The 24,019-nt window shown below is 48.6% G+C and overlaps 1 protein-coding gene across 12 annotated transcripts in view; it reads right to left on the bottom strand.

The window, feature by feature from the left end:
• Ccdc57 (coiled-coil domain containing 57) overlaps positions 1–24,019 on the bottom strand; it is a 106,398-nt gene that overhangs the window by 17,592 nt on the left and 64,787 nt on the right. For 6 of the 12 annotated variants that reach the window (XR_001780052.2, XR_388531.2, XM_030246322.1 and 3 more), the window contains 3 exons: positions 22,435–22,556; positions 17,018–17,149; positions 16,281–16,506 (listed from right to left, as the gene is read on the bottom strand). Coding sequence is in view for 6 of the 12 variants with exons in the window: in XM_030246322.1 (XP_030102182.1) it covers positions 16,281–16,506; positions 17,018–17,149; positions 22,435–22,556 (480 nt within the window). In the remaining 6 variants the exon portion in view is untranslated. Of the gene's footprint in view, positions 1–8,434; positions 8,601–16,280; positions 16,507–17,017; positions 17,205–22,434; positions 22,557–24,019 lie in introns of those variants that run through there. The other 6 variants (XR_003949508.1, XM_006534233.2, XR_003949507.1 and 3 more) reach the window with 4 other exon arrangements.

The following is a 24,019-nucleotide window of genomic DNA, read 5'->3' on the forward strand; positions in this document are numbered from 1 at the left end:
AACAAACCACACAAAACACTATTTTTTCAAATGCCTCTTCCGACCTTCCTCTCTTTGTCTGTGAGATTGTGGAGAGCCTGCTTGGAAGCAGCATCTCTCAAGGCTTTCTTTTTTAAAAAGAGAAACAGGGGGAGTGGGTGGGGTGGGGCACAGGGGTGGTGGTGGTGAGGGACTGGGAGAAGAAACTGGTTGAGAAGAAAAATAGTGGGATTAAAGGCGTGTGCCACCACTGCCTGGCCAAATAAATCTTTAAAAAATGCCCCCTTCAAATGTATTGACAATAGCTCAAGTTGGCCTAGAACTACCTAAGTCTGGGGTTCTCAACCTGTGGGTCTCCACCCCTTTGAGGGGTCACATGACAGATATCTACAATGAAATTACAGATATGAAATAGCAACGAAATAATTTTATTGTTGGGGGGTCACCACATGAGGACTGTCTTTTTTTTTTTTTTTTTTTTTTTTTTTTTTTTTTTTGAGACAGGGTTTCTCTGTGTAGCCCTGGCTTTCCTGGAACTCACTACAGAGACCAGGCTAGTCTCAAACTCAGAAATCCACCTGTCTCTGCCTCCCAAGTGCTGAGTAAGGGCGTGCCGCACCAACCAACCACCCAGCGTTAGGCATTAGAATCCTCTGTTATGGATCATATTTTTATACACTTCATATGTCTTATAAAATTGTGATTTGATGCTAGGCATGTTCTTTTTTTCTTTCTTTTTATTTTTGGAGACAGGGTCTCACTATGTAGCCTTAGATGTCCTGGAACTGACTATGTAGATCAGGCTGCCCTCAAACTCAGAGATCTGGTCGGGCGTGGTAGCTCACGCCTTTAATCCCAGCACTTGGGAGGCAGAGGCAGGAGAATTTCTGAGTTCGAGGCTAGCCTGGTCTACAAAGTGAATTCCAGGACAGCCAGGACTACACAGAGAAACCCTGTCTCGAAAAACCAAAAAAAAAAAAAAAAAAAAAAAAAGAAGAAGAAGAAGAAAGAAAGAAAGAAAAAAAGTCAGAGATCTGTTTGCTTCTGCCTCCTGAAGTCTAGGATTAAAGGAACTACACCATCATGCCTGGCTAGACCTTTTCCTTTCTTTTCTTTTCTTTTCTTTTCTTTTCTTTTCTTTTTTTTCTTCTCTTCTCTTCTCTCTCTCTCAAGATTCATGTATTTATATATTTGATGTTTATGAGTGTTCTGTCTTCATGCATACCAAAAGAAGGAATCATGACAGATGGTTGTGAGCCACCATGTGGGTGCTGGGTATTGAACTCAGGACCTCTGGGAGAGCAGTCAAATGCTCTTAACTACTGAGCCATCTCTCCAGCCCCTAGACATTTTCTTATGTTACTGAAATTCCTTCTGTCTTTCAGAGAAGCCTGGGTTGATTTTGGAAGCTGAGATACCATCTAGGCTCCTGGGTACTCTAGAAGCAGATGAGGCCTCACACTCCTTCCTGGTGCTTTCTCTGGGGCCTGGAGCCTGAGCACCCTCCTCCCTGGCAGAGCTCTGGAAACGTCAGATATCTTGTTAGTATTCTCTCTCTTTTTTTTCTCTTTTTTTTCCTGTTTTTTCCCCTTAACTCCTCTTTCTCTCCTCCTCTTTTCCTCTCTCACTGCTTTATGAGATAGGGTCTCAAGCTATGTACCCCAGGCTGGCCTCAAAAGTTTTGGGGGGAGAAGTAGATTATTGAGACAGGGTCCCATGTGTAGTCCTGGCTGGTTTGGAACTTCACATGTAGAGCAGGCGGCCTTGAGTTTATGACTATCCATTCTCTGCACTTGCTTTGTGTTGTTGGTGCTGGGCTGAGCAGACCTTGGGCATGCCAGAAAAGCTGTCCACCACCCAGGTATCCCCAGCCTGGATCCTGGCTTGCTGTACACCCTGCAGGATAGCTAGGACTCCTTTCTGCATAGTCCTCTCTCTTATCTAGACTCTGCCTCAAGGTTCATCCTCATGACTTCTCCAAGTTTCATTCTCTGTCTCTCCTGCAACTTCCTGCCTGTGCTTACCTGTTCCTTACACCCCAGACAGAAGGTCAGAAGACCTAAAACTGACTTCTATTCCTCCTAAAAGTGGCATGCAATGATGCCTGCTCTCCTCTCTGCAAACAGCTGCTTTGTATCTGTGTCCAGTTAGACAGCTGTTTAAGGGGAATCTCAGAGTGAAGTCCTTATTAGCGGAGCTTGCAAGAGCAAAACTGAGTGCCAGAATTCTATGGCCCTAGAATATATACCACTAAAAAGCAAGACGATTTCGTTATTTCTAAATATATTTTCTTTGCTTTAGAAGTGACTGCCACACGTGTTCCTGAGTGGCAGTCACCATAGCCTCATAACTATTAAAACAAACAAACAAACAAACAAACAAACCCAACAGATCTCTGGGCTTCTGTCCTAAGGGCCCTCAGCACAGGTGGCAAACAGGCAGTCATTGACCCCAGGACCTCCCCAGCTTTGCTTGTTTCTTTTTCTCTAAAGCAAAGTTTTTTGTTGTTTTGTTTTTCAAAGACAAGTTTGTGTGTGTGTGTGTGTGTGTGTGTGTGTGTGTGTGTGTATAGCCCTGGCTATTCTAAAGATGGGCTATACTACCCCCGTCTTTTATTATTATTTTTTAAATATTTATGTTTATTTTATGTGTGTGTGAGTTCATTGGATCCCCTGCAATTAGAGTTAGGACAACTGTAAGCAGCTATGTGGGTGCCTGGAATCAAATTCAGGTTCTCTGGAAGAGCAGCTGGTGCTCTTAACTACTGAGCCATCTCTCTAGCCTCTGCACAGGTTTCTGTAAAGGCAATTCAAAGATGCTGTGGGTGGTGGTGCACAGATATCTCAAAGAAGTGTTGCCAGCAGCAGGCTCTCATTCAGCAACCAGGACCAAGCCAAGGGCAGACACGCTGAGAAGGGAGAGGTGCCCTGATCTCGTGAGCCAGGCAGCCTGGCACAGTGCGAGCGAGGCTGCTGTGACAATGGCCAGGGCCATGTGAACCAGGGCTGCCCAGGGTCTCTTTGCCCTCCTCTGGAGCTCATCTGGCAGGCCGCTGAGGTTTGCTTCTCCTCCCACAGTGGCTGTTACCAGGCACTCATGTCGGCCCAAGCATCGCATGGCCTTGGCTGTCAGAACCCTCAGGTCCACCTTCCAGTTCAGGTTACTCACACCTTAGGGGAATTGTGTGTCAGTTTTCGAGTGTTTGGAGCAGACAGGGAAGGAACACAGTGTTCTGGGTCAGTTTACAGTAGTCACAGACTGTCCTTGGAGGTTACCCATCCTGGGAGATTGTCACTTGATGTTTCTTATCATAAATGTGCATCATGGCCAGTTCACTGCCGTCTCCCACAGGGACAGCTTGCCTGCTCTCCTGAGCCTACCTTGGGTTTCACAAGAAACATAAAGTACCTGCAGAGGCCAGACAGGCAGCTCTGATGGCAGGGACTCCCGGTTAACAAACATTATATGAGACCAGGTTGGGGGGCTAAGAAACAAATCAGGAAATGCATCAAAACCCTACATCTCCATCCTGAAGTGTGAGCCAGATTTCCCAGGACTGGAGCCACAGAAGGCTGTGAGCCATGTAGGTGCCTGGAATTGAACACAGGTCCTCTGGAAGAAAAGCCAGTGCTATCTATCTATCTATCATCTATTTTTTACTATTATTATTATTATTAATGGGTTTTCTTTTTTTTTTTTTTTTTTTTTTTTTGGTTTTTCGAGACAGGGTTTCTCTGTATAGCCCTGGCTGTCCTGGAACTCACTTTGTAGACCAGGCTGGCCTCAAACTCAGAAACCCGCCTGCCTCTGCCTCCTGAGTGCTAGGATTAAAGGCGTGCACCACTACACCCGGCCTTATTAATGGGTTTTCAAGACAGGGTTTCTCAGAGTCTCTGGTTGCCCTGGAACTCACTCTGTAAATGAGGCTGGCCCTCACACTGCTTCTGTCTCCCTAAGTGTGGGGATCAAAAGCGTGCGCCACCCTGCCTAGCCACAGTCAGTACTCTAAGCTGCTGAGCCATCTCTCCTCCAGCCCATCATGCCCTCCTTTGGTGTTGACAGTGAGGCTGTAGCTGAAGTCCACAGGCAGCCCAGTGACCAGATGGGGGCCATAGCCAGGTGAAGCTTCAGGAGTGTGAGCTTCCCTGAGTTTGAAAACCTCTGGGATTGGCCCATATCTGTTTTGCCTCAAATAAGTGCTAATGTACAAGAGTGAACATTTTTAAGCTTAATTTAACTAATTTTTAAAAGTTTTTTAAAGGGGGGGTGGAGAGATGGCTCAGCAATTTATAGCACTGACTGCTCCTCTAGAGATCCTGAGTTCAATTCTCAGCAACCACATGGCAGCTCACAACCATCTGTAATGGGATCCGATGCCCTCTTCTGGTGTGTCTGAAGACAGCTACCATGTGCTCATATACATTAAATAAATAAAATCCGCCTGTCTCTGCCTCCCAAGTGTTGGGATTAAAGGCGTGTGCCACTACGCCCGGCTAATAATAAATCTTTTTAAAAGGAGGTTTAAACTTTTACTTATTTTCTTTTATGCATATAGGTATCTTTCCTTCGAGACAGTAAGTGTGCCAGTGTACATATGCCTGCTGAGTGAAAGGGTGCTGGGCCCTAGGACTGGAGTTCCATATAGTTGTGAGCAGTATGTGAGTGCTGGGCTCAAACCTGCACCCTTGGCAAGAGCAACATGTGCTAACATCGGCTGAGCCATCTCTCCGGCCCCCCACTTTTTTGTTGTTTTATGAGTGTGTGGCACATGCTGTCACAGCATGTATATGAAGGTCAGACGTTAACTTGTGGTGTTCTTTCCTCGATGTTTCCCAGGGACCAAATTTTACTTGTCAGATTTGGCAGCACACTCCTTTATCCACTAAGCCATCTTGCCAGCCCTTTATCTTATTTTATTTATTTATTTTGGTTTTTTGAAACAGGGTTTCTCTAGAACTTACTCTGTAGAGCAGGATGATCTGCTCTGGGACCCTCCTGCCTCTGCCTCCCGAGTGCTTGGATTACAGTACTCAAACTGGGAGAAATCTGTAACTTTAATTTCTTTTCTTTTCTTTCTTTTTTTTTTTTTTTCCGAGACAGGGTTTCTCTGTATAGCTCTGGCTGTCCTGGAACTCACTTTGTAGACTTGAACTCTCAGAAATCCACCTGCCTCTGCCTCCCAAGTGCTCGGATTAAAGGCGTGTGCCACCACGCCCGGCTTTAAAACACGATTTTTAATGATGGTTTTAAAATGTTTTAACCTCCCTTTAGCCCACCATCCACCAGAGGTAGTGGAAAAGAAAGGATACAGGGAAAGTGGACCTGTTTAGAAATGATTCTCTGGATTAAGTCCTGTCTGTGTTGTCTGGAAATTGGCAGTTCACTTTATAGGTTAGCAGAGGCAGCTCCATCCATTGAGAAACACCAGTTACAAACAGAAATATCAGGGTAGTAGCAGCAGTGTCACGGCCTAATAGGAACAGACAGGCATCAGCCTTAGCTCAAGTCAGCAGGAGGGACCTGGAGGAATACCAGGAGGAGTTCTCAGGGTTAGGCTGTGACTCTCTCAGGGAAGCGAAGACCAACGAAGACATGAGACCCACAGGCAGTACACAGCTAGTTCTATAAGCAAGCCAAGCTCAGCCTTGGTCATTGTCCGTTGAGTCCTATTTATACTGTCTAAACATGTGTCTTCTACAGGTCTTGTCTCAGCATGTGGGTCTGTCACAGCTGACATCACTCTGTCAATCACCCCAAGTCCACTCAAGGGACAAGAAACTGTGGCACACCACCAGAAGTTTTTTTGTTTTTGTTTTTTGCTGTATTTCTTTCTATTGAGTCCCGATAAATACAGCTCAACTACACAATATAAGACAGACCAATACATGTGTGTCCTTAATAAAAAAAATCTTTCACCACACGTCCTTTCATGTGCTTGCTTTAACAAAACACCTTTTTATCTATGCCTGCTTCAGCCAAACATTCCTTAGTCTTTCACCTGTGTCCACTTCAGCTAAACGTTCCTTCATGTGTGTCCCAACAAAACACCATCCAATTGACAAGTTTCTGCTTCAGAAATCTACCTGTGTCCCGAGTGCTGGGATTACAGCACCTTCATCTTTTGATACATGGTTACTCTATTGTGTCTGGCCTTGAACCATAGACAGCTCTACCCACCCTGCATCCCTAGTGCTGAGATTGAAGGCATGCACCATCATAGCGGGCTGTTTCCTAATGTTAAGGTCTCTCACAGAATCTGGAACATGCTGTCTCAGCTAAACTTGCCAGCATCCCCCAAATCCACCATGACAGGTGCATGTTGCCACACTCGGCCTATGTGGGTGCTGGGATCTGAACTCCAGTCCTTAGCCTTGAGCTGCAAGCACTTTTACCCACAAAGGTATGTCCTCCAGTCCTTACAAGAATTGTTTTGTAGCCAGGGAGTGGCAGTGCATGCCTTTGATCCCAGCACTAGGAAGGCAGAGGTAAGTGGATTTGAGTTCCAGGCCAGCCTGGTCTACAGAGTGAGTTCCAGGACAGATAGTCAGGGTTACACAGGGAAACCCTGTTTCAATCAACAAACAGTTTGGTTTTTGTTCTCAAAGTGAACATTTTGAAGAAAAAAAAAATCATTTTCTAGCTTCCCTAGAAACAGAAGCTCATTAGATCTACAGAGCCAGGGAGGAGCCAGAGTAGGTGTGTCCAGGCCTAGCCCATTAGCCACTTCCTGCCTGTCCTCCCACCCCTCCCCTGTACGAGTGTTCTCCTGGTGAGGCCTGAGGTAAAGGGCTGGCCATTCAAGCTGAGTCTAGGACAGGGAGGCTCTACTGTCAGGCCATCAGACAAGGGTGAGCTGTTCTTTTTCCTTTTTCCTCTGGATCTCCAGATTAGAGAAGCCTGGTAGTACACAGTGTGGTCACTGTTACAGTCAGAATCTCCACAGCGGGTGGGCTATGTAAGCAGGACTTAAGAAATGACCCAGGCTGGTCTGTAATTCATGATGCTCCTCTTTTCTCTGCCTACCACGAGCTGGAATTAGAGTCTTGTGCCATAAGGATGCACTAAAAACAGCCCACAACACTAAAAAACCAACCAAACAAAAAACCTAACTCAAACATTGCACTGTACTGTGTAGCCTTCAGTTTGGTGCAAGAAGTTGACAAAAGTTTGGAGCCTAGTACTGAGCAGGGAGGGGCTGGGCTAGTTCCAACCAGTAGCCACATTCCTTAGGAGTTTCCACGCCCATGACCCTTTGTCCCATGGACAACTTTAGCCCTCCTCCTAAACCCTTTTTTCACCCAGCTGGCCATGATCTGGCCTGGTTTCTACTTGAAAATGGGATCACTGTACCTGGGACTTCATCTTGTATACTTCAAACCAAGAGCTGACCTAGCACTGAAGGGTACCTTCCAGATACTGGCTGCTCAGGACAGTCCCACCTAGAACCCCATCCCTGATCCCTGTGGGCATGGACCTTCTGCCCTGCCTCTGGTCTCCCAGGACCTGTCCCTTTCCTAGTACTCCTTTATCCTCCCCAGTGAGCCTGTTACCCTAAGTCCTCAGTTTCAATTGTCCTCTGTGAAAAGGTCACAAGTTCACATTAAAGCCAACCAGGAACTGTCTACAGCTTCAAAACTGCAGGTTAATGGGCTAGGTGTGGTGGCACACACTTTTTAATCTCAGCACTCTGCAGGCAGAGGCAGGGGGATTTTAGTCAATTCCAGCCTAGACTACACAAAGCGTGGTTCCAGGAAGGTCGGTGCTATTCAGTCACACCCTGCCACACAAAAACAAACATCAACAAAGCAGCCAGGTGAACAACAGCAACAAAACTAGTGACTGAGAATTAAGGTGCTGAGGCAGGAGGATCAAAAGCTCAAAGTCATTTTAAGCTACATAGAGTTTGAAACGAGACAGAGCTACAGGAAACCCTGTTTCAAAAAGCAAAGCAAAGCAAAACAAAACAAAAACCCCATCCTCCTCCCAAAAAAACCAACCTGTAAATTAAGACCAACAATGAAGTATCATTGTCATTTATCAGACTGGGGAAAGGTCTGGGCACTGGAGCAGAGAGCTGCTTGCCGGCAGGCAGCTGCTGGCACAGGGCCGGATTTTTTTTAGAACAGTTTGGTAACACTTCAAACTACCTACACCTTTGACCCAGCTATTTCCCTTCTAGATAATTGTCCAACCATGGCTCCCACAAGGATAGGGACACACATTGCAGCACCACATCTAATATGGACGATGACACACATGAGACCCTGAGACAAGATGAGCATGGTCACGCTGTGGATGACCCCAAAGATCTACCAGCCCACACATACTCTGAAAAGATCTTCAGATACAATAAAAAAGCAAGCTGCTTAGGGCTATTGGAAGGAAAGGGGCAAAAGTGTGTTTAAAGGCACGGTGCACCTGCCCCTGGCAGCTGGGTAGGTGGAAGGCAACTAACCAGGCAGTGGGCGGACTGGAGTCAGCTGTGGGGAGGTTGGTGTTCCAGCTGCCGCCTGCACAGGTTGTTTCCATCTGAGGGAGGCCAGAGGCAACCAGGCTGCCACGGGAGCCCCTTTCTTCCAGGGAGGCGGTCGGTTCTCTGATATATCTGGCCACTTGCATTCCTGGGACAGACAACAGGGAGGCGGGACAATGCTAATTCCTGGAAAAGACATTCAGGGGCACCTATAGCTGCACTCCAAGAAGGGAGATGAGGGCTGTCTGGAAACTGAGCTTTAGAGACAGTTGCTTCTGGATGAGGGGGTCTTCCCCTGGCTGGGACCTGTGAGCTTCAGAGATGTGTCTCCTCAGATGAACAAGGGGAAGAGCTGTTTAAGAGACGACTGGCCTGCGTTGGGAGGCATCAGGAACCCTTCCAGTTTGATCCTTATGATTGCTTTTGGTGCTGAGGGTAACCCAGGGCCTTTGAAATGGCTGGCAAGCCTCTGCCAATGAACTACTCTTTAAGAGAGTGCCCCACTGTGCTGCCCAGACTGGAGAAGAACTCTGCCTCGGAGCTGGAAACAAGTTCTGCTCTGGCTATTTTTTATTAGTGTCTTCTATCTCCAGTGTGTGCACGCGCGCATGTGCGTGTGTGCTGTGTGTGCATGGATGCTTGTGTGCATGTGTGTCTGCTGGCACATGGAGGTATGTCTCTTGTCACTCAGCTAGGCCCAGCCTTGCATCATGTGTCTCAATGCTTAATGTGTGGAAGGCTGCAGCAGGCTGATGTCTCCTCCCAGGCATTTCATTGCTGTGGAACTTGAAAATCCACTTGTTTGGCTTCAAGAGAAAGTCTGTCCATATTTCAGTTAGGGTTACACTAAAGGCCTCTTCACTGGAGAAAACCACTCACCCTGATCAGACTTCATACTCTCATGCAGGAAGTATTTCTAAAGCCTTTTTTTTTCTTTTTCTTTCCCTGAACAGTAATTTGCCTGCCCCAGACTCCAGGGTGCTGGGATTGTCAATGGGCACCACTATCAGGGGCAAGTGTTAGCTGTGGCTTGTGTGTGTGTGTGCACTCGCGCGGCGGTGGTGGTGGTGGTGGTGTGTGTGTGTGTGGGGGGGGGGGGGGATGAATTGGGAACTTCCTGGATATGATGCTAGGGCTCCACCACTGAGCTGTGGTCTAGCCCCAAGCTTTGCAGTGACCCTCTCAGTAATCAGTTTTACTTCCTAAAATTCTTTCTGTCCTCCTGTACCCCCACACTAGTCTTTGGTCTCCACCAATCCTTTATCCTGAACACTAGTTGCTTGGTATTAGGAATTCATTAACCAAGACAAAGCCTCAAGTGTCCCCACCCTTAGGGCCATTCCTGAAGAGATAGAAGGGACGGAGATAAATAGAAAGAGAAAGGCCTGGGGCGAGCTGAAAGCTCAGAGGGGTTTGACCTGCTGCGCTGGCCTGGGGAGGGTTCTGCTGAGGGGAGAAGGCAGGTGCTAGGGAGATGGAGTGGGGCGAGGGATGCCCTTAGGTGTGTGAGGGAGTAGAGTGGGAAAGACTACTGGTGTCTGAGGTGGGTGATGGGCCCCTGGGCTGCCCAGTAACACAGGAAGCAGAAGGATGGGCCCAGGCCTTGGGCCAGCTCTGTTCAGAGAGACTTGAGGCTTTTGCAAGAATGAAGGTGAGAGAGGAAGCCTGCCTTACAGGTGGGTAGGTGTATGTATGGGGTAGGAGTCAGGGTCTGTGTGTGTATTGCAGGGAAGGTAGGAGTCAGGGTGTGTGTGTATATGGTAGGAATCAGGGTCTGCGGGGGGTTGGGGAGGTAGGAGTCAGGGTGTGTGTGGGGTAGGTAGAAGTCAGGGTGTGTGCATGTGGTAGGAGTCAGGGTGTGTATGGGGGAGGGTAGGAGTCAGGGTGTGTATGGGGAGGGTAGGAGTCGGTGTGTGTGTGTGTGGGTAGGATCAGGGTGTGTGTGTGGAGGGGGGTAGGAGTCAGGCTGTGTGTGTGGAGGGGTACAGGAGTCAGGGTGTGTGTGTGTGTGGTAAGATCAGGGTGTGTGTGGGGGGGTGTAGGAGTCAGGGTGTGTGGGTGTGTGTGTGTATGGGGTAGGAGTTAGGGTGTGTGTGTGTGCGGTAAGATCAGGGTGTATGTGGGGGGGATGTAGGAGTCAGGGTGTGTGTGTGGGGTGTAGGAGTCAGGGTGTGTGTGTGGGGGCATAGGATTATGGTGTGTGTGTGGAGGGGGGTAGGAGTCAGGCTGTGTGTGGAGGGATAGGATCAGGGTGTGTGTATGAGTGTAGGAGTCAGAGTGTGTGTGTGTGGGGGGGGGTAAGATCAGGGTGTGTGTGTGGGGGGGTAAGATCAGGGTGTGTGTGGGGGTATAGGAGTCAGGGTGTGTGTGTGTGTGTGTGTGTGTGTGTGTGTGTAGGTATAGGAGTCAGGGTGTGTGTGTATGGGGTAGGAGTCAGGGTGTGTGTGTGGGGGGTAAGATCAGGGTGTGTGTGGGGGGATGTAGGAGTCAGGGTGTGTGTGTGTGTGTGTGTGTATGGGGTAGGAGTTAGGGTGTGGGTGTGGGTGTAGGAGTCAGGTGTGTGTGTGTGTGGGTAGGATCAGGGTGTGTGTGTGGAGGAGGGTAGGAGTCAGGCTGTGTGTGTGTGTGGAGTAGGAATCAGGGTGTGTGTGTGGGCACAGGAGTCAGGGTGTGTGTGTGTATGTGGTAGGAGTCAGGGTGTGTGTGTGGGGGGGTAGGAGTCAGGGTGTGTGTGTGTGTGGGGTAAGATCAGGGTGTGTGTGTGGGGGTATAGGAGTCAGGGTGTGTGTGTGTGGGTGTAGGAGTCAGGGTGTGTGTGTGTATGTGGTAGGAGTCAGGGTGTGTGTGTGGGTAGGAGTCAGGGTGTGTATGGGGGTAGGATCAGGGTGTGTGTGTGTGTGGGTGTAGAAGTCAGGGTGTGTGTGGGGGGGGTAGGAGTCAGGGGGTGTGTGTGTGGGAGGTAGGAGTCAGGGTGTGTGTGGTAGGAGTCAGTGTGTGTGTGTGTGTGGGTAGGAGTCAGGGTGTGTGTGTGTGTGAGGGTAGGAGTCAGTGTGTGTGTGTGGGGAGAGGAGTCAGGCTGTGTGTGTGTATGGGGTAGGAGTCAGGGTGTGTGTGTGTGTGTGTGTGTGAGGGTAAGAGTCAGGGTGTATGTGGGGGGGTAGGATTAGGGTGTGTGTGTAGGGGTAGGATCAGGGTGTGTGGGGTAGGATCAGGGTGTGGGGGGGGTGTAGGAGTCAGGGTGTGGGGGGGGCGGGTGGGAGTCAGGTGTGTGTGTGTGTGTGTGTGTGGGTAGGATCAGGGTGTGTGTGGAGGAGGGTAGGAGTCAGGCTGTGTGTGTGGGTAGGAGGGTTTGTGTGTGGAGTAGGAGTCAGGGTGTGTGTGTGGGTAGGATCAGGGTGTGTGTGGGGTAGGATCAGGGTGTGTGTGGAGGAGGGTAGGAGTCAGGCTGTGTGTGTGGGTAGGAGGGTTTGTGTGTGGAGTAGGAGTCAGGGTGTGTGTGTGGGTAGGATCAGGGTGTGTGTGGGGTAGGATCAGGGTGTGTGTAGGGTAGGATCAGGGTGTGTGTGGAGGATAAGATCAGGGTGTGTGTAGGGTAGGATCAGGGTGTGTTTGTCAGGTGTTCTGTATGTGGAAGACAGGAAGCTGTCCATAGCTTGTTGTAGGGCTAAGGCCTTGCCCTGATCCGGGCAGGACCTGGACTGGAAATCACACGGTGAGGATCTCGAGGGCTAGGGGTGATCAGGGCTAACTCCTTCCCACCTCAGCCTGGAGATGGGAGACAGGTAAGCCTCCAGAGAGGGTGGCACCATAGGGTCCAGAGGGCCCCAAACCCATGAACCTCCTATCTCAGCCCCTAAATGGTTCTCCAGGTCACTCGACGTGGACACTTCCATGGCTCCTTCCGAGCTCTTGTCAGTATTGCTAACTGTCAAGGACTGTGCAACAGCCAGTTTGCCGCTCACAATGCACTCAATGTGCAAAAACCAAGCAGCCAGGAAGAAGTTCCACCCTAGATTTTGGAGTGAGGTTTACAGACTGACAGGGGTCTGGTCCTATTCCACTCCTCTGACATGGTGAGGTCAGCCACATCTTCACCAGAGACCTCATCTCCTGAAGTATGACTGTGTCCAGAATTAAGGTCTTCAAGCCATTACAGTATTAGCATACAGAGTGACAAATCTCACGGCCTACCCACCTACACATGCCCAAGCCTCCAAGATGCCAGGCCTGCCCAAGGAACCTAACAGGTACTTAAGCCACTAGATAGCACTGACTTGACAACACCTGTCTCTTCCTCTCAATAAAATCCTTTGTAGGGTGAACCAGGAAACCTGAGATCTTTGCTGTATTTTTTTTTTTTAACTTTTAGCTGCTAGGAGTTACCAGCCACATCCCACCCTCGGGCAGGCTGGGGATGAGAGCTCACTTTCCTCCCCATCTTTCCTACTGAGAGAGCTCCAAGAAGCAGGCTTCTAGGAAGATGGTCTAAGGCACAAATGAGGGCAGCCATGAGACCCATGGAAAGCAGGTATGTGGATTCTAGGATAGCGTCCCTTCACTGATAAAAATGAATGAGTAGGAGAAGGGGGGTGGACTTTGTGACCACGGGAGCCTTCCCAGCCAACACAGCAAGAACAGAACCATAAGGACCCCAAGAGCCAACCAGAGGCACTATCCTTCTACTTGTCTTGCCAATTGGTGCAAGTGTGTGCTTTGGCCTGGGTGTGGGTCTTGTACTCTGTGGCAGGATCTGGCCAGTGCTATTCCCCATGGCTCTGCTGACATGGTGCTCTGCCCATGCCATCTTCCCTGGGATGCTGTGACCTGCAGCTGCATGCATCTTGGCTGGTGTGTGCTGCCCTCTACCCCCTAGCCCCCACTCCACTTGTCATCTCTGGTTCCCGTGTGCGGCTTCTGCTGCTGTTTCAGCTGCCAGCCAGGCTGCATGTGGGGCTGTGGACAGCACATGGCCACCAGCTATGGCTCTCACTCTGACCCAGGCCCAGCTTTCCTGAGAACCTGCTGTCGGACACGCTTCTGGGTCCTGTGAGTTTCTGCCTGGCAGGGATACCAGTTTGTTCAAGAGTCAGTGGCTCCCTCAGGGTTAGCTGCACTGTGACCTGTTCTAAAAGGCTGCGTGGAAAGTCTATGTGTGGGAAAACTTGCCTGTCAGTACTGGCAGCCGGTCTACCTCTATTCCAGTCAGCATGTCCTGTCCAGGTCAAGCCTGCAAGGGTCACATCCTACCTTCACCTCCTCCAGGGCTTCTCTCTCAGTTTGTCTCCCACCCAACCCACCTGCACAGGGATGATGCTTCTGCTGGTAGCCCCCAGTTCCACCTCTTTCTCCCTGGACTGTGGCCTCCTGTTAGTTGCTTTCTGAGTTGTCCATCCTCATCTCTGCTGAAGCTAGTCAACCAGGAAGACTAAAGTGATGATCCTTGTTCCACTGAGAACACTCTTAAAACCACCAGTGCGGGGGCTGGTGAGATGGCTCAGTGGGTAAGAGCACCTGACTGCTCTTCCGAAGGTCCGAAGTTCAAATCCCAGCAACCACATGGTGGCTAACAACCATCTGTAATGGGATCTGATGCCCTATTCTGGTGTCTCTGAAGACAGCTACAGTGTACATAAAATAAATAATTCTTCAAACAAACAAACAAGATGTAAAGTTCTACACATCTAGCTTAAAGAACAGAATGTTACCGCCACTGGCTTCCATACAGTTTTATTCACAGTTGTGTTTGCTGCCAGTCTGGACCTCTACACTGTTCTCTGTCTGAGCTGAGGTGTGCTGCGTGTCAGTGTGCCGCCATGCCTGGTTTTGACAGCTGAGTGGCTGCCAAGCCACATGCATTTGTATTGGCTCTGTCTGAGATTGCTCTGGTAAGGGGCAGCTGCTGGTGAGGTTGCTCAGGCTTCTTTGTTGGTGAGTGCATCTCCACTCTCTTCAGTGCCCGTGCTGCCTCTCAGTTCCCTCTGCTGAGTCTCCACTGCTGCAATCCTCAAAAGGATGGCACTGGCGCTGGAAAGATGGCTCAGCAGTTAAGTGCTTTTCCAGAGGCCTAGGTTCAGTTCTCAGGACCCACCCAAGGCGTCTTGCAACAAGCTCCTTATACCTCCAGCTCCAGGGGTTTGAACACTTGGTCCCTAGTTGGTGGAATTGTTTCGGAAGGCTTAGGAGGTGTGGCGTTGTTGGAAGTGGTCATTGTGTGGCAGGTTTTGAGGTTTTACTCGTTTGTTTATTTGTTTGTTTGAGACAGGGCTTCTTTGTGTAACAGCCCTGCCTGTCCTTACTTATTATATAGACTGGTCTGACCTTGAACTCACAGAGATCCACCTGCCTCAGCCTTCCAAGTGCTGGGATTAAAGGTGTGTACCACCATCACCTGGCTTAGGTTTAAAAGCTCTTTACACTTCTATTTGCTGCTCGCTGCTTGGTGGTTGTGTCAAGATCTCTCAGCTACTGCTCTAGTGCCTGCCTGCTCCCTGCTCCCTGCTTCCCACCATGATGGCCTTTGACTCTCAAGCTTCTGAAACTGTAAGCCCCTCATTAAATGCTTTCATTTGAAAATTGACTTGGTCATACTGTTTTACCATAGCAATATAACTAAGACATTGTGTACGAATGATTTAACAGATTTTTTTATTTTTTTGAGAGAGGGTTTCTCTGTGTAGCTCTGACTGTCCTTGAACTCATTCTGTAGACCGGGCTGGTCTGCAACTCAGAGATCTGCTTGATTTTGCCTCCTGAGCACTGGAATTAAAGGCATAGGCCACCAGCACTGCTTGGCAACAGTAACTTTTGATGGGAAAGCAAACTTCTTCTCCTTCTACTCTTCCTCCTTTCTTCTTCTTCCTCCTTCCTTCCTTCCTTCCTCCTCCTCTTCCTCCTCTTCTACTTCTTCAAGATAGGATTTTGCTATGTGCTCAGGGAAGTACTGTATTTCTGGACTCAAGTAATTGATCCTCTTGTCTCAGTGCCTGAGTAGCTGGGACCAGAGGTATGTGTACCACGCTCACATCAGAACTGTCTCATTTTACATAAAATAAGTGCTAAGGAGCATGTTCAAGGGTACTTACCATCATCTTATGTGTAATGACAAAGGACTAGAAATGACCTAACACCAGCTGTTGGCGAGCACCTCAGGACAGAGTGCATAGCAGCATGGACTGTGACCGAGAAGGACATATCCAGGACTAACACAGAGGGACACTTGACCACACACCACACTCTGGGTATCTGGCTGTGATCCCCCGCCTTTTGACAGTGTTTCTCTACTTTGTTCCAAATGTTCTGGAATTTACTATATAGACCAGGCTGGCCCTGATCGGTTGGTCACTTGCTCATCTGCTTCTGCCTCCTGAGTGCTGGGATTGAACATGTGCACCACTGTGCCAGGCAGTGTTTGTTTTACCTGGCTTTGGTTTTAAATCAGTTTTTCTACCCTTCTCGCTCAATGTCATCTCAAACAGTTCCCCCAGAGTGAGCCCTCTGGAGAGACTTTCCGAGAATTTCACTTTGGCCGTCACTGGCTCTTCTAGAGAAGCAGGCCATCTACCCTGTATCCAATGTGTGGAGAAGTAGATCCCATCCTAACGAGACCTGGGGCACACGGTGTGATACGGCTTCTGATCTGCAGGGCTCTGATACAAGGCACGGGACACTCTGGCTCCACACAAGAACTAAGGTACAAGGCCCAGGAGATCAAAATGGCAGAGAGAATGCAACACACAACCTCTAGTCACTTCAGAACATCGCAGCCACCCTGTCCCCACTCCTGTGGCACTCAAGCCTGTTGGTAGCAATAGGCAGGCAGCTCTCCTACCTGCAACAGAGTTATCCTGTGAGGGGACGCCCGAAGGGCTGGATCCCAGCTCTAGCAGCCTCCAGATGTCTTGGAGGGAACTGCTGGCCAATGAAGACGATCTGTGGGTACGGTGGTCACTTTCTTCAGGGACTTCATGAGCCTGTGGTAGCTTTGGGGTCCTGTTTTCTTTCTGATAAACTGGCTTCCAAGTCTCTGTGGGGATTCTGTGCTGCTTCTGTGAGAGCTAAGAGAAAGTTAAGAGGGAGTTATCTTCGATAGCCACCCGCTCTCCACCCTTGAGATGCTTACAGCTTCCCCTCGCTGCTCCCATCAGGATAAAGGGACCAGGATACTTCTTCAAGATGGAGATGGGCCCATGGAGAGCAACCGAGTGCTCCGGGCACAGAACACCACAGTGCTGACTGACCAACAGGCTCAGCTAAACATCTAAAGCCCAAGTGAGTCCAGCATAGAGGTGTGGGGACAGCTCTAACAGGTGAGGTTCCTGCTGGAGTGTGACGGCCACCACTGGGTGAATGTACGGTAGGTATCCTGGTGTCTATGGTGTTCCACCTGCCCCGCCTCTCTAAATCGAAGTACCTGCTGGCAAATCCACACCAGGCATCAGAGCAATGTGACCCTTTCTAAGGCACCAAGGTGTGTGTGTGTGTGTGTGTGTGTGTGTGTGTGTGTGTATACCCCACAGTATCCTGTGACTACTCCAGCTCTCATCTGCACCCCAGCACCCACTCTACCTGAGCAGGCCTTGACGCCATTTCTGCCTTGTGGCCTCGTGGGGTGTTGGTTTTGCTGCCCACTTGTGCTGAGTGGGGTTGACTCTTCCCTGCATACTCAGAAGCACATCTTCTCTTGGTGTGCCTGGGGTCCTGTCAGGGAAGGTTACAAGACATTCAGGACCTGGTCACTGGTGAATCAGCGCTCCTACAAGAGTAGAAAGAAACACTCCCTGAATCTGGGACGGAGTTCTTCATCTGTTGTCAGCCTTTTAACTTGTTTACTACAAGTTCAGCGAGCTTCCTCCAGCTGGCCTAGGTTGTTCTCCCAATCCTCTGGGGAAGGAAGCTATGAATTCCAGCATAAGTCTCTTCCCCAAAAGCAGGGCAGTCCTGTATGGCTCTGGCTTAAGTAGACCCTAGCCCAACATAGTGCCTCCCGGGCTGGTCCCTAACTGGGCCCACTGTACAGTCTGAGAGCTTGGTCCCATCCATGCTCTGCAGAGAAGTCAATGGAAAGGGAGGCAGGGGACCTCAAAGAGAACCACTAACAGGCTTGAGGGAAAAGAGGGGAAACATGAGGGAAAAGCAGCTGGGCGCATGCCAGACTCACAGCAGTGGGTGGGACAGGGTGCAGTCTCTGGCAGTCTTCTAGTGCACACAGTAGTATGCATCTTTCTCTCTAGTAGTGTGCATCTCTCTCTCTCTCTCTCTCTCTCTCTCTGATAGGGTTTCTCTGTGTAGCTTTGGAAGTCCAGGAACTAACTCTGTAGACTACTAGGCTGGCCTTGAACTCAGAGATCCACCTACTTGCGCCTCCCAAGTGCTGGGATTAATGGCATGCACCGCCTCTGCCCAGCTCTTTCTACTACTGCTCACTTGGTAGGGAGATTTACTACTAAAAATAAACATAAATTTAAAAAAAAGAATAAAAGACTATATATATTCCTGTTTTGTGAGATTGAAGGCATATGCACCCACTACCTGTCTATTATACTTTTACGAATATAGGTATTTTGCCTGCATGTATACTTGTGTGCAGCCTGCAGCCTACAGAGGCCAGGAAATGGCATGGGATGCCCTGTGACTGGAGTTGCAGACGGTTGTGAGCTGCCCTGTGGTGCTGGGAATCAAACCCACGTCCTCTGGAAGAGCAGCCAGTGCTTCTAACTGCTGAGCCATCTCTCCAGCTGTTTTGTTTCTTTTGTTTGTATTTGAGGCAGCCCAAGTTGGCCTTAAGCTCCATCCTCTTAACTCAGTCTCCAGCGTCTCTTTTATAGAGTTTTAGGTTATTTCAATCAATGTGATGACAGTGGTAGCTTTATTGTTTGGAAAAAATTAATAGTTTAATAAAATATATACTATACTAGGAAAAAAATAGTCCGATAACAGACATGCTTTACTGCAATGGACAGCAGGCTTGTTTACTTGGTGTAGAAAGGTTTCTTCTGACAAAACACGTTTGAGAAATGACTAGTCCAAGTGACTGAAAATTCCCAAGTGGTGAGAGATGAAACCCCCCTGGATTGAAGGGCTTCCCATGGGTCAGGAGTAGAGGCGCGTTGTGAGTGCAGCCTGTGTGGGCCCATGGAAGGAGGAGGGAGGTGACAGAGCACGTGCACAGGGAAGCCACTCACTCCCCTGCAGTGCAGGAGCAGCTCCTACCTCTCTGAACACACCAAGCCTCCTCTCTAGGCTCGGCCATGCTTCTCAACGCTTCCCTCAGACTTCGCTTCATGAGGAGAGTGGGCCACTGAGGGAACACCTGGGCTGCCCTACCTTCTCTGGCCAGTCCTGCTTAGTTTCCTCTGACAAACAACTGACCTGCTCGTGTCTCGGCTGTTCTCTGTGCCTGCTTTCTGGGTGGCCTTGGCCCGTCCCTGACTCGGCTCTCCTCCGCTGGCCCAGCTGTGACTGGAGAAGGGGTCCCTCCCACGTGGCCCCTCTTCCCTCCCCAGCTGCTCAGGCCTAAGCTTTGATGGTCTTTCTTGGTGTTCCCAACGCTCCTTTTCCACACTTCAGCCCTGCCCCACCTACACCCAGCCTCCGTGGCCTCCCCAGGATGGTCAGCACATTGTTCCCTGGCCCAGAGCCTGCTGCTCCCACCTGGCCAGGAGGAAATTAGAACTCGCATCACTCAGGGGAAACATCTCTACATGGCTTTCCTTTCTTCTAACAGAGTTTTTGGTTTGGGTTTTTTTTTTTTTTTTTTTTTTTTTTTTTTTTGTTTTTCGAGACAGGGTTTCTCTGTATAGCCCTGGCTATCCTGGAACTCACTTTGTAGACCAGGCTGGCCTCGAACTCAGAAATCCGCCTGCCTCTGCCTCCCGAGTTCTGGGATTAAAGGCGTGTGCCACCACGCCTGGCCTTCTAACAGAGTTTAAGTAAACCAAAAAGCAAATTCCTTTGCGAGGATACATTTGCAGTTATTCAACAAATATGAATCAGTACTAAGATTCCAAATTCTCATGGCCTTAGAAAAGCCGATGATCATTAGTAGCATAAAACCTACATTCAGCTGGCCCACTGTGGTTACCTGAAGTCCTTTGCACTTTAGGAACCTTGGCAGGAAGATTGCAGGACTCTCAAAATCAAATAACCCTGCTATGTACACATTTGGCTCCAAGGCACAAGCTCGTTATGTTCATCAGTCAATGGTGGGAATTACTAGTTGTATTGAGACTTGTGGGAAGAAAAAGCAATATGAACATTCCCATGTCAGAGGTATGCCACTTCCGGTCTCAGGGAGGCAGGCCCCTACCTCAGGTCTCAAGGAGGCAGGCCCCTACCTCAGGTCTCAGGGAGGCAGGCCCCTACCTCAGGTCTCAGGGAGACAGCCCCTACCTCAGGTCTCAGGGAGGCAGGCCCTTACCTCAGGTCTCAGGGAGGCAGGCCCCTAACCTCAGGTCTCAGGGAGGTAGGCCCTTACCTCAGGTCTCAGGGAGGCAGGCCTCAGCTGAAGTTCTGAGTGGACAGCCCTGGACACTGGGCCACCTGGGGATTCCTATCTTGCAAGTCCTGACTGTTCTGGGTAAAACCTGAGGAGAGGTCATTTTGTTTTTTGTTTTGAGACAGGGTTTCACTGTGCAGCCTTGGATGGCCTGGAATTCATCAGGCTGGACTCAAACTCACAGATATCTGCCTACTTAAAAAAAAAAAATTACCACACACACACACACACACACACACACACACACGAGTTATTTAACTTAGCTTTTATTTTATTTATTTTTTTTTTTAAAGATTTATTTATTTATTATGTAAGTACACCGTAGCTGTCTTCAGACACTCCAGAAGAGGGTGACCCCTCTCCTCTTCTGGATCTCGTTATGGATGGTTGTGAGCCACCATGTGGTTGCTGGGATTTGAACTCAGGACCTTCGGAAGAGCAGTCAGTGCTCTTAACTGCTGAGCCATCTCTCCAGCCCCTTAGCTTTTATTTTACAGGATCCCACAGTTGAAAGAATTTGGTTTTCTAAACGGGATTTTTGAACTTTTAGTGTTTAAACTTTGTTATGTTTTTCTTTTCTCTTCTTTTTAAGCAGTTTTTTAAAAAAGGTTTTTATTAGGGATGAGGAAATACAGCAGGCACAGAGATAAAAACATCTCACAGAAGGAGGACTTCCAAATCAGAAACCTTGCTTTTTAAGGACTGATCTGGGGCTGGTCAGCTTAGTAAAAGACAGAATGGCTGATTGGTCCACAACAGTTGTGTAACTATAATCTTTTTTTTTCCTATTTTTTTATTAGATATTTTCTTTATTTACATTTCAAATGTTATCCCCTTTCCTAGTTTTCCCTCGGAAAACCCCCTATCCCCTCCCCTCTCCCCCTGCTCCCCAACCCACCCACTCCCACTTCCTGGCCCTGGCATTCCCCTATACTGGGGCATAGAACTTTCACAGGACCAAGGGAATCTCCTCCCACTGATGACTGACTAGGCCATCCTCTGCTACATATGCAGCTATTGTTTTGTTTTTCAATATAAGGTTTCTCTGTGTAATAGCCCAGGCTGTCCTGGAATTAGCTTTGTAGACCAGGCTGGCCTTGAACTCAAGAGAGATCCACCTGCCTCTTCCTCCTGAGTGCTGGGATTAAAGGCATGTGCCACCACCACCTGGCTTGGAATATATATTATATTGTGATATTAACATGAGCAGAGCTCAGGGACACACAGCACAACTTCCTAGTCTAATCCTAATCCACAGCCGTCCCTCAGACAGCTGCACAGAGCAGCAGAGGGACACATTTACTAACAGTCGGGAAACAGAAAGGAAAGGTGTGGATTAATGTTGGCTAGAGTCATCTGGCAAGGAGAATCTCAATGGAGAAAAATGCCCACTTTAGGAGGCCTACAGGCAAGTCATGGGAGCATTTTCTTCATTAATGGTTGATGTGAGAGGGTCCCACCCATCCCGCTGTGGATGCGCCACACCCACTCTCTGGCAAGTGGTCCTGGACTGTATATGACAAGTGGCTGAGGAGACAGACGGCTCAACAGCCCATGAGCAGGAGGAGACTCTGTCTCCAAGAGAGCACAGGCTGCTCTTCCAGAGGCCCAGGTTTGAGTTCTAGGACCTATGCACATGGTGGTTAACAACCATCTGGGACTTTAGTTTCAAGGGATTAAATGTCTCTCCTCATCTCCACAAGTACCAGGCATGCACACATTTACAGACAAACATGCAAGCAAAACACCAATGCACATAAAATACAAATCAATTAAGAAAACAAAACAAAAGCTAACTGAGCAAGCCACAAGAAGCACACTGGGAGCAATGTCCCTCACTCCATGGCCTTTGCCTCAGGGGCTGGCTCTCAGGTTCCTGCCCTGACTTCCCTTTAGGAGGGACTAGGACTGGGACTCAGAAGCCAATTAAACTATTTCCTTGCCAAGTTGCTTTTGGTTCTGGAGTTTGGTCACAGTAATAGAAAGTAAGCTGAGACACATCCCCTGGAGCTACAGTAAGTTACAGTTGGCTATGAGCTGACTGAGACAAACTCAGTTCTTCTGGAAGAGAAACAAGTACTCTTAATTACCGAGTCATCTCTCCAGCTCCAAGACATTTTTATTAAAGATACAAATCTTAAAATTTATATTGGTAAAGATTAAAAACATAATACCTATACGGGCAAAGCTACTAAACCATATGTATCATTAGTTGCTTAAGGCCGTAAACAAACCCAGGAGGCAGGCATGGTTAGGGCACTTGTGTAATTCCTGCACTTAGTACCCAGGGTTCACACTAGGCTGGGCTACATCTTGAGGCTCTGACTCCAAAACCCAAGACAAAATAAGAAGAAAGGCAAGAGCGAGTGTGGTGTGGCCACACTGCAGTGGGCACTGAAGCAAGAGGCTCTTCTTCTTGTCTTCTGTAGCTTGTCTACTGAGAGCCTACACTCTGGCACTTAGAACATTTCTTAGGTGAAGAAGTTACCTGAGTTGTTGAGTAGGGCTGCAATTGTCCCAAAGGTGGGCCACGGTCCAAAGATCTCTCAGGCACCTCCTGGGGGTCCTGGGGTTCAGAGGTGGGAGGACCTGGGCAAGGAGTTGGTTTCCCTGGAAATGGGATCAGGAAAGGGTTGGTTCCCCATATACATCATAAAGGATTTCTTGAACACAAGAACAGCAGATTGAGCTGGGCAGTAAGTGGCACACGCCTTTAATCCCAGCACTGGGGAGGCAGAGACAGGTGGATTTCTGAGTTCGAGGCCAGCCTGGTCTACAGAGTGAGTTCCAGGACAGCCAGGGCTACATAGAGAAACCCTGTTTCAGAAAAAGAAAAAAGGAAAGAAAGGAAAAGAGAAAGAAGGAACTTGGTGACAGAGGTCAGGTGTGAACTGTGACACATCATTCCCTAGCAGAGCCCAGGGACACACAGTACTACTTCCCAGCACAACCCTAACCCTCAGACAGCTGCACAGACAGCAGAAGGAACAAAATTTACTAACAGTCACTAATACAGGCCTGGGGCAGCTCAGTAAGTAAGCATCTGCCTGTGTAGGAGACACACACACACACACACACACTACCCAACACACATAACACACAGATAGTACACACACACACACACACCACACACTACCCAATACACATACATCACACACCACCCCACACAAATAACACACATGCACACACCACACATACACTACACACCACCCTGCACACATACCACACAAACGCACACATACACCACTCCACACACATACTACTCACATATTCCACACACACATAAACACCACCATATAACACAGACACACACACACCCTACGTACATATTCCCCCCCCCACACACACACAGAGTCCCTAATGCTCTGGATACTGAAGATGAGGCCAACCTGGACAACACAGCAAAGCCCCACTTAAAAAAGGGGGTGCAGGATGGGACTGGAGAGAGCTCATCTTAAGGAGGACCTGTGTTCAGTTCCCAGAACCCACACAGTGGTTAACCAATATCTAAAACTCTAGTTCCTAGAGATCTAACACCCTCTTTTGGTCTCCTCAGGTACCAGACACACATATGATGCACAGACATATACATAGCCAAAACACTTACACATATAAAATAAATAAACCTAAAATAAAAAATAAAAAAAGGAGGGAAGGTGTATGTGCATAAACTTAAAAGTTAAGGCTGTAAGTAAATGCTTCTGTACTCTTTCACTGGGGGATGATCTTGAAATCAAATAAGTATCCTCTCATTAACTTGACTTGTTTTAAGTTAACCTAAACATCTTGGAGTTGTCTGTTTAAACAGGTCTAGTTCTGTAGGCAGGGTGGCCTAGAGTTGTCTGCCTCTTGTTTCAGTTTCCCGAGTGCTGTGACATAAGATGATGAAGAAGATGACAATGATGACCTTGGCTTAGGATCACTCACTTGCATAGCTGCAAAGCTCATCCTTTTTTTTTTTTTTTTTAAGATTTATTTATTATATGTAAGTACACTGTAGCTGTCTTCAGACACACCAGAAGAGGGAGTCAGATCTCATTACGGATGGTTGTGAGCCACCATGTGGTTGCTGG

Source organism: Mus musculus, chromosome 11 (assembly GCF_000001635.26).
Source record: "Mus musculus strain C57BL/6J chromosome 11, GRCm38.p6 C57BL/6J".
NCBI lineage: Eukaryota > Metazoa > Chordata > Mammalia > Rodentia > Muridae > Mus > Mus musculus.